General features: G+C 49.7%; 1 protein-coding gene and 1 pseudogene across 1 annotated transcript in view; both read left to right on the top strand.

The window, feature by feature from the left end:
- METRN (meteorin, glial cell differentiation regulator) overlaps positions 1–1,104 on the top strand; it is a 14,754-nt gene extending 13,650 nt beyond the window's left edge. Inside the window, 3 exon segments of the mRNA XM_006109753.3 lie at positions 648–674; positions 677–706; positions 800–1,104. Of these exon segments, the coding sequence (XP_006109815.1) occupies positions 648–674; positions 677–706; positions 800–1,104 (362 nt within the window).
- Positions 1,105–8,578: 7,474 nt separating this feature from the next.
- LOC111823456 lies at positions 8,579–8,677 on the top strand (annotated as a pseudogene).
- The last annotated feature ends 2,140 nt before the right edge of the window (positions 8,678–10,817 follow it).

Below are 10,817 nucleotides of genomic sequence, written 5' to 3'. Positions count from 1 at the left end.
TGAGGGGTTGGGTTGATGGTCGCGGGGAGGATCAAAACCTCAGGCCAAAGCTGTTCAGGACATTCTGGCCCAGCGGCGACCTCCCTCCCCTCCTCCATCCCAATATAACAATAGTCCAGTGTGAGCCTGTCACCATGGAGATGCCCCACCTCCCTGCAGGACAGCAGGCCCAGCTCTTTGCTCCCCTGGAGCTTAGAGCCTGACCCCATAGCGGGTGGAGTGTCTCTGTTCTGCTTCCTGGTTCCATGCCCATCATATCCTACTGCTGACCCCCTCTCCCCCCACCTTCCAGGCTGGTGACTGGGCCCTGGACACAGCTCTGGGAGCCCACAGGGGTTACTGAATATGCAAGATCCGGGAGCCAGAGCATGAATCAGGACACAGCTTCAGGTGGGGTGTGCTAGGCACAACCCTCAGGCCCATGTCTATGCACATGTGTGGGTGCATCACCCCGAATGCAGGAGGTCTTCAGGGTTGGGGGTCTTCAGGGTTTGTACATATGTGCTCCCTGGGATCCCAACTGCCTCATGGCCCTGAGCAGGTGTCTGGTCATTTGCTGTCGCCCTCCTGCCTCTGGTTGGTGGGAGGAGGCCTTGGGGGGTCCAGAAGAGGGCAGGACCTACACTGACCATCTTCCCTGCATGCAGGTGCCTGCAGGCCCTGTAATGACACCGAGTCCTCCTGGCCTTGTGCACTGGCGACTTTGGTGAGAGGCCCTGCCACGCCAATGGGGCAGAGGGGGAGCCGGGGGCCTCCCCTCCCCTCTATGCGAGCCACTGGCCAGTGTGTCTCCCTGCAGTGATCCAGGGGACCCTGCACAGGATTGCCCACGACACAGAGCTGCAGTCTGTTGTCACTGTGGCAGCTGTCCATGTCCGCCAGACACTGCCGCTGTTCCAGGCGGGGGGCTCTGGGGGCCCGGTACAGGCCTCCATTCGCACCCCACTGCGCTGTGGTGTCCACCCCGGCACTTTCCTCTTCGTGGGCTAGAGCCATTTTGGTGAGGCCTGGCTTGGCTGTGCACCCCGCTTCCAGGAATTCAACCGTGCCTACGCAGCTGCCCGTACCAACCACCTCTGCCCCTTTGAGGTGGTGCCAGACTAAGGGGAATGGGAGGAGGGCTCTGGAGAGAGGCCATGAGGAGGGTGGGTGGGGAGGGGGCGGTCTCCAAAGGGCATCACAGTACCAACTGCTTCTGAGGGAGGGGCAATAACCAATAAGAATACGGACTTCAGTAGTCAATGCAGGTCGCGTGTCTGGTACCTGAGCCCAGCCTCCTTTACCCTGCGGGAGACAGGGCAGTGGTGCCTTGTCTGAGGCCGTCCAGCTAGTGAGTGGGGCAGTGGCCCATGCCCATGCCCATGCCCTGGAGGGGGGGTGCTGCTGGGTGGGGCGTGCATGGACTCCCCGCCCACATGAGCTTCGGCTCTGCTGCTCCTGCCCCCACTGTCAGCTCCCAAGGCTCAGAGCAGGAGTGGAAAAGGGGGCCTCACTCCCAAGGTCTGAGGCAGGTTGCGTCCCTTGGGGCAGGAAGGTCAACATCACTCCCAGCCTGGGAGGAAGGGGGCTGCACTTTGGGTCCCTACTTCTCTCTGTGGTTCCCTGGGAGCCCAGCAGTCCCTGGCTCCCTCCTGCCCTCAGGCCCCTGCCACTGGCTGAGCAGCTTGGTGTGGTGTAGAGCCCATGGGATCCTTGTGGGGTCCTTGTTGCTGTTCCTCTAAGGAGCATTTCCCACCACTGGCCCCATTTTTAAAAATAAAGTTATTTTATTTGTTCACTTGTTCACTGATGTGATATTCACATGCTCATTTCTTAAACCAATTTTTTGTTTGATTGTTTTTAAAAATATTTTTATTGATTTCAGAGAGGAAGGAAGAGGGGGAGATAGAAACATCAATGAGAGAGAATCATTGATCGGCTACCTCTTGCACGCCCCCCACGAAACCCAGGCATGTGCCTTTGACTGGAATCGAACCCGGGACCCTTCAGTCCACAGGTGGATGCTCCATCCACTGAGCCAAACCGGCCAGGGTTGGCCCCATTGTTGTTGCCCCTGCCTTCCTCCCACTTCAGCCACATAAAGGGTCAGCGATTTTGGACAAAGCTGGCAGCCCTGAGGCTGACGTGCGGGGGCTGAAGCCCGGAGTGCGGGGGCTTCTGACCCCTGAGTGAGCTCACTCTGCTCACCCCAGCCCCATAATTCCCAGGAAAGAAAAACTTAAGTCTGGGGAGATGCCTGGGCTGAACCCTAGAAATAGCTTCCCATCCTCACCTGCCTTCGCTGCTGGGAAAGAAGCCAGGGGTGCGGGTGGGAGCCAGGGGTCCTGCCTGGTTTCAGACAGGAACCGAGTCTGGGAGAAGGACAAGGCTGTGTCAAGCCGAAACCGGTTTGGCTCAGTGGATAGAGCGTCGGCCTGCGGACTGAGGGGTCCCAGGTTCAATTCCGGTCAAGGGCATGTACCTGGGTTGTGGGCACATCCCCAGTGGGAGATGTGCAGGAGGCAGCTGATCAATGTTTCTCTCTCATCGATGTTTCTAACTCTCTATCTCTCTCCCTTCCTCTCTGTAAAAAATCAATAAAATATATTTAAAAAAAAAAAAGGCTGTGTCCATACACAGGACCCCTTTCTCCAGATTCAGGGGGCACCGAACTTTCCATGGAGTGCTGCCTGGAAGCTGTGTATGCATGGGAGGGGGGTTGTCCTTTTACTCTGTGGGGCTGATGGGAGTTACAGGGTGGGAGGGGGTACAGCCCCCCTGGAAGGCAGGCCTCATGGGGCTTCCTCCCACCTCTGCCCTTCCTCCCCCCTGAGCTTCTTACCATCCTCACCTCCCCAAGCTCACGGCTTTAAATACCATCAATGTGCTGATGACCCCTGCATTTTGGTCTCCAGCCTGGACCTCTCCCATGGACTACAGACCTAGCATCCTACAGACTCCCCCCCGCCCACCGCCCCCCAATCAGAGAGTATCTTAGCAAAGACCAGAGGAGGAAGAAGTGAGGGACCCTGACCGGCCTCCTCCTCCCTGTCTTGGGCAGGCCCCAAGGAGGGCTCCCCCACAAGGCTGAGCTGCACCCTTACCCTTGGGCCTGCCCTGTTCTTGGGCCAGCTCCCCACAGCTGCTCAGAAGGAGGCCCTGGCCACATCCACTGGTGACTGGACTGCCTCTGACCGCCTGTCCACAATAATGGGCAGCTGCTCTGAGTGAACCCCAGGTGGACACTGGCAGCTACCCCCCCGCCCCCCGCCCCCCGCCTTGCCTGAGCCTCCATGCACCACCCTCTTTCATAGGTGCACAAAGGGCAGGAGTGGGTGTGGCTAGCAGGGCCACTGGAGCCCTGGAAGTTTTGTTTTTTAAAAAATATATATTTTTATTGATTTCAGAGAGGAAGGGAGAGAGAAATAGAAACATCAATGATGAGAGAGAATCATTGATTGGCTGTCTCCTGCACACCCCTCACTAGGGATCAAGCCTGCAACCTGGGCATGTGCCCTGACCGGGAGTCAAACCCTGACCTCCTGATTTATAGGTCAATGCTCAGCTACTGAGCAACACCAGGTAGGCTGGAGCCCTGGAAGTCTTGGGCCAGGGGCTTTGCTTGCCCTGGGGGAAGTGGCCAAGGGGAACCAGTGTGGTGAGCATGTGGGCTGGCGCTATGGAAGCTGGCCTTTGGGGCACCTGTGAAATACTTCAGGGTGTTGCATTCACATGGAGACACACACACACACACACACACACACACACACACACACACACACACGGCTGCCCCGTTGCCCAGAGGCGGAGGAGCGGAGTGTCAGATGTGAACTAGAGAGAGTTGGGTATGGATGCTGGGGAAGCCAATTAGATGCCTACATTTAGTCAACAAGCTTTCTTTTTTCTTTTTTCCCCCTAGTGATTTGTTTATTTTAAATATATTTTTATTGATTTCAGAGAGGAAGGGGGAGAGAGAGAGATAGAAACATCAATGATGAGAAAGAATCATTGATAGGCTGCCTCCTGCATGCCACCTACGGGGGATGGAGCTCACAACCCTGGCATGTACCCTTGACTGGAATGAAACCCGGGACCCTTCAGTCCCCAGGCCGACGCTCTATCCACTGAGCAAACCAGCTAGGGCCATTCAGTGATTTTTTTAGTTTAAGTTCTATCTTTCATGTTTTAACCCCTATCAGTTTGACATTTATCTAAACCAAACTGACTTATTCTCTAGTGCTTTCTAAGTAACAAGTCTGATCAAAGCAGGTCATACCATATTCTCCTAAATTTAAACATTGAGTAGAAAAATTTCCTTAAAAGGAGAGTGCATATATACCAACACATATGCATGGATACTTGCTAACATAATTACAAGCAGTTAATTTCCAAACTGGGATTTAAAAATCTGGAAATCTGAATTTCCAATGCAAATTCTTACGGTAAGGATTACAGGGCTAGTTATTTTTTTTTTGAACTTATGTTCATCAGTATATAAGGAAGTCTTGGCAAAGTACTAGTTGTGCCATTACCAGGGCACATGGATACAGCGGCGCCTTTTGGTGCCAGTCCTTTAGTAATAAAGACACCTTTTCCAGCAGAAACCAATGAGCTAGTTAGTTGCTTGGGCAACACTGAAACCCAATGTCTTATAAAGAATTTCTTCTGGTTTAAAGATATTTTGCCGATGATGTCTGTGTTCAAGCACGTTCACCCTTGCATGTTGAACTGACAGCAGGTCTTGATATTTCGATTGAACGGATTCTGGAAGCACAGTCAAGATACCCAACTGGGGATTGAAATCATTTAAGAATAGGGTCTGGAAAACATGCAGTAATGTTCCTAGGACATCTTCATTTGAGATAACTTTGTCTTTAAATTCCTCTGGAACATACCGGAGGGTCCTGGGGTTGTGATTTAGGTTCAGCATGACCCAAGGTATGAAGCGGTACCTGTAACTGTGCCACCACTGCCACTGCCGCAGGCCCCGCAGCAGGACGAGGGCGGGCCCAGCGCGGGCGGAGCCTAGTCAACAAGCTCTCACTGAGTGCCTCCTGGGGCTGTAGGCACTGGGGGTAAGGCAAGAAAAGAGACAAGTGCCGTGGAAGACTTCCCCAGCCTGGAGCCTAGGGCACCCTTCCTTTCTGGGGAGGGCACAGTGACAACCCCTAGGAGACAGGATTCTCGGAGCAGGTAGAGCTGGCCCTCCTCGCCAGGGCTCAGGTCTTCCGAGCAGGGCATATCTGTTTCTTGCCACACAGGGACTTCCCGCTGTGGGAGGGAGCCGAGAACGTATCCCTGCAACTGCTCCTAGGCTTGGCTTGCTTTTGGGGTGTTCTGATCGACACCCCACCAGTCTCCCTGAGACAGTTGTACAGGGCCTGGCTGTGACCCAGTAATCCGGGCCTAGTCGTTGCCCACCCGCAGTGAGCCCATTTCCCAGTGTCAGCCTTAAAAACAAAATAGCTATTTTACCAGCCAAAAACCTGTTTATTTGGGAATGGCAGAGGAATTGCAATTTGGGGCTTGCAAACTATGGTGAATCACAGGCAAGTCTGGAGAACAAAGGTGAATGTTATTGTATAGAGAAAAAGGAAGTTGAGAGAGGCAGTTGTAAGCAAAAGTCCATTGGAGTAGAGCAGGAGTAGAGGGTGGTGGTGGCTTCTCATTGGCTGGGCTGTTGCTGGGTAAGGAGAAAATTTTCCTCCTGCTGGAGTAACAACGTAGGCTTCCTTGTCTGAGTCTGCAAGGTGCAGTGAATGCAGGAGAGCTTCCCCCACAAGGTTTCCTGACTCCAGTTTTATAAGGCTTCCTTCATTCTTTCTACGTTTTCCCCTTTGATCAAGATCTTTCTCTGAAAGCATCACTGACCAATAATCAGTTTTCTACATTGAGTAGTTTTGTCCCTCTGAGTCAGGAAGCACCTTTCCTGGTTGCCATGTTCCATGTAGGAGGGAAAGTGCATAGAGATTGGAAATGGTTAACAAGGAAGGGCATTCCCATCACAAGTCTATCTTATCAGTGTTAGAAGCATTGCAGATCATCTCAAAGCAACCAGCCGGCATCATTTCCACAGAATCTTGACAGATAACAGGTACAAAGTTTGAAAATTATACAAACAGCCCTGGACGGTGTTCTCAGTGGTTAGAGCATCACCCTGTGCACCAAAAGGTCATGGGTTTGATTTCCAGTCAGGGCACATACCCAGGTTGTGGGTTCGATCCCCAGTCGGCGTATGTTCGTGAAGAACCAATTGATTGATGTTTCCCTCTCCCGCTCTCAATGAAAAACACATCCTCAGGTGAGGATTTAAAAAAAAGGAAAGAAAATTATACCAAAAAAAAAAATGAGCAGAATATAATCCACTTTGTATAATGGTCCTAAATCAAGAGCTCAGACCTGAGGTAACCAGCTAAATAGGTCAAAGGACCATGGAGAATCAGGTGGAATTTGCTGTAACCAGTGGACTCGTTCCCTAAATTTTGAGTAATTGGGTTTCTACTTATCCAGAAGAATTTATCCATGTGCAGCAGATGGTGTTTGCTATTGCAAACTAAAACATGGTTCTTTTCTTTTTTTTAAATCCTCATCTGAGGATATTTTTCCATTGCTTTTCAGAGAGAGTGGAAGGGGGGGGAGAGAGAGAGAGAGAGAGAGAGAGAGAGAGAGAGAGAGAGAAATATCTATGTGAGAGAGACATCAATTGGTTGCCTCTCGAACAAGCCCCAACTGGGGGCGAGCAAACCCACAACCCAGGTATGTGCCCTTAACTGGAAATTGAACCTGAGACCCTTTGGTGTGTGTACCAGTGCTCTGGCCAGTGAGCCACACTGGCCAGGGCAAACATAGTTCTTTTATTTTTATTAAAAAATATTTTTATTGATTTCAGAGAGCAAGGGAGAGGGATAGAGAGATAGAAACATCAATGATGAGAGAGAATCATTGATTGGCTGCCTCCTGCACACCCCCACGGGATTGAGCCCACAACCTGGGCATGTGCCCTTGGTCGGAATCGAAATTGGGACCCTTCAGTCCACAGGCCAACACTCTATATCCTGAGCCAAACTGGCTAGGGCCAAACATGGTCAATTTCAATGGACACAACAGACTTTTGGAATATTGAAATGTACCTCTTTTTTTAGCTGTAGATCAAAAGAGGTGGGGGCTAGGTGAATCAGGCACCCTATGACTATTTCAAAGGCTGAGAGCTTATGAGTTCTAAAGGGGGTGGATCTGAGATTTAGAAGGACCAATGGCAACGCTTTCAGCCAAGGTATTTGGAGGGTTTCCACAAATTTTGCCAATTGAGTTTTGATAATACCGTTGGCTTGTTCAACTAGTCCTGAGTACAGAGGATGACAAGTGAAAATGCTATAGAACTGGCCAAATAGCACCATCTAGCCGTAATATTTGACCAGTAAAACTGGTTCTCCAGTCACTATGGAGCTCAAGAGGGGTTTCCCAGGTAGGGATGATCCCCCCCCCCCCCCCACCAATAGGATTAGGCACTGAAGAGACATGTAGCTTGTCAACGTGGAAAGGCTTTGACCCAAGGGGAAAACACAAATTATTACCAAGACATACTTGTATCTATGAGATAGGGTGGGGTGGGGGTGGGGGGTTAGATGAATGAAGTCCATTTGCCACACCTTGAATGATCTGTCAGGCAATTTAAAATGTTTGTGGGTGGTGTGGACAGTTTCTTTTGGATTATTTTTTGGGCAGGTGGGGCAAGAAAAGTAGATGCTTTTTGTGGTCTTAATAACATTTACACAACAGTATTGGTTCATAACGGTTATAATTTTATCAGTGACCAACAATTCAATGCATGGACAGTAATGGGAACTTAGAATTTCTGGCAGGAGTGGATTGTTATTTGGCTCAAGCCAGAGTTCTCTCTTTTCATCAAACCAATAATTATTAGAGTTCCAGTATTGTTTTTCCTTTAATGGGGCCAATTTTAGAGCATTCCTAGTCAGTTTTTCTACATTATCATTTGGGGAGCCTCCCTTTGTACCATGACAGAGGTTTGGCTATTGGTTCTTTTGAGAGCAGTGTTGTTGGTGGAAATATATTAGTGAGGCTGTTTGCTTTAGCCTCCAGGGAGTCAAGTTGGGAATGCCCAATACTTTAATAGCCAAGGTGGCGGGTAGGAGTATGGCATCTAATAGTTTTTGGTCTTAAGAGCCATACTTAGCTGTATCCCCATTAGAGGTAAGGAAACCTTGTGGTCACGAGCTACCCCAAAGGCATAGCAACTATTGATATAAATGTTTGGTTTTGCCCTTGGCAAGAGCACAAACTAGATAAGTGTGTAATTCAGTCAGCTGGGCTGAGGTAGCCAGAGGCAAAGTGCTGCCTTGATGACTTCAAAAGTAGCTATAATGGCATACCCCGTGTGGCTCAGTGGCTTGAGCATCAACCCATGCACCAAGAGGTCACTGGTTCGATTCCAGGTCAGGGTACATGCCTGGGTTGCAGTCTCAATCCCCAGTAGGGGGTGTGTAGGAGGCAGTCGATGGATGTTTCAATCTCTCTATCCCTCTTCCTTTCTCTCTCTAAAATCAATAAAAACATATTTTAAAAAATAGCATACCCAGTGCTCGCTTCGGCAGCACGTAGACCAAAATTGGAACGAAACAGAGATTAGCCCCTGCACAAGAAAGGCATGCAAATTCGTGAGAAAAAAAATCATAAAAAATAGCATGCCCAGTCCAATATTTACCACTTATATAAGAACAATCAGCTCGAGCCAGTTGTTTGGAGTATCTGGTACACTGAAGGTCATGGGTTCAATTCCCAGTCAGGGCACATCGCTAGGTTGTGGGTTCCGGTCCCCAGTTGGGGTGTGTATAAGAGACAACCAATCTATGTTTCTCTCTCACATCCATGTTTCTCTTTCCTTTCCTCTCTCTCTAAAAGCAATGAACATACCCTCAGGTGAGGATTGAAAAAAAAAGAAAAAAAATTTAAATAAGAACGAGGAACTTCCTGTAAATTATGGGGAGTCAAAAGGTGACCTATCAGCACCAAGCAGTCCTGAGGGGTTTTGTCAGTGAAGATGGGATGACAGCCAGGTCAATTTCATAGGTGAGACAACTGGCAGGAAAGTTTTTTGTGTGTTTTTTTTAAAAATATATTTTATTGAGTTTTTTACAGAGAGGAAGGGAGAGGGATAGAGAGTTACAAACATCGATGAGAGAGAAGCATCGATCAGCTGCCTCCTGCACACCCCCTCCTGGGGATGTGCCCACAACCAAGGTACATGCCCTTGGCCGGAATCGAACCTGGGACCCTTCAGGCTGCAGGCCGATGCTCTATCCACTTAGCCAAACCGGTTAGGGCAGGCAGAAAAGTTATTTATTTATTTTTTTTGTGAAGCCCAAATTTATTTCTATTTAAAAATGCTCAAGAGAGTTTAAAAAGGCCCAAAGACCCAAAAGCCCAAAGGCGTCCAGTTTTCATTTCAGATCATCCTGACTTGGTGTCCTTCCGTTTCTCCTTTTGTGAGGCATCGATTTGGTCATCAGGTTATAAACGATGAAAAACGTAAGACCAGAAATAATCATGAGACGTCTGCAGATATTACTTGAATATCCTTTCTGAATTATTCTTTGCAACCAGGCACAGTGATCAATTTGAGTAGGGGAGATCATGCCGAGGTTTCCCCTGCAAAGACTGGTATTAAATGCAGCTCTTTCAGAAAGAAACCAGCAAACACCTTTCAAGATGAAACAGCCTGGCAGGAAAGTATCAAGTTGTGATGAGAATGCAGGACTTCAACTGCTTGGGTACAAGATGACGGGGGCGGCGGGAGGGAATCCCACGCCTATTTCTTCAGTGTATTTAACGAAAAGGACAGTGGCTCTGAGGCAAGAGGAGTTACCCTTGTGCCACCCGGTCTAGCTGTTGGCTGTGGAGTCCTATGTGGTGATGGCGATCTCCATGCTTTTAGGGCAGCAATTTTCAACCTTTTTCACTCATGACACACATAAATTAATTACTAAAGTTCTGGGACACACCAAAAAGTATATATTTTTTGACGATCTGACAAAAAAGAGGTATATATATATATTTTCTTTATTGATTTCAGAGAGGAAGGGAGGAGAGAGATGGAAACATCAATGATGAGAGAGAATCATTGATTGGCTGCCTCCTGCACACCCCACACTGGGGATGGAGCCCGCAACCCAGGCATGTGCCCTTGGCCGGAATCGAACCTGGGACCCTTCAGTCCGCAGGCCGATGCTCTATCCACTGAGCCAAGCCGGCTAGGGCAAAGAGGTATAATTTTGATTCATTCACAACAGACGGCTTATTGTTGGGTTGGTTTGTCATTTTTTAAAATGCATTTTTATTGATTTCAGAGAGAGGAAGGGAGAGGGAGAGATAGAAATATCAATGATGGGAGAGAATCATTGATCCGCTGCCTCCTGCACGCCCCCCCCCCCCCTCCCCCGGGGATGGAGCCCCGCAGCCTGGGCATGTGCCCTGACTGGGAATCAAAGCTCCACTCTCAACACACAGGCTGGGCTGGGTTGCATTTTTTAAATTTGACAGTTAAGGGAAAAGAAGTCAAGGTCCCCTGACTAAATAGGTACTGCATGTTTCCAAAATTCCTGCGGCACACCCGTTGAAAACCGCTGCTTTAGGGTGAGCGCCAGGAAGGGACCCTGGGCCCTGGCAGAGCAGAACGCGAAGGGACAAGTCGCGTGTTCCGTCGGCCCCTTCCGGCGTCGCAACGGCCTCCGCCCCGCCACTTCCGGCTCGGTCTCGGGGCCGGTGTGATGGTCTCAGACCTGCGGAGGACACCTCTGAGCAGCGTGTCCACAGCCATG

The sequence above is a fragment of the Myotis lucifugus genome, unplaced genomic scaffold, assembly GCF_000147115.1.
Source record: "Myotis lucifugus unplaced genomic scaffold, Myoluc2.0 scaffold_498, whole genome shotgun sequence".
Classification (NCBI taxonomy): Eukaryota; Metazoa; Chordata; class Mammalia; order Chiroptera; family Vespertilionidae; genus Myotis; species Myotis lucifugus.
The sequence above is the reverse complement of the archived record's forward strand: the minus strand, read 5'-3'. Positions and strand labels throughout refer to the sequence as shown.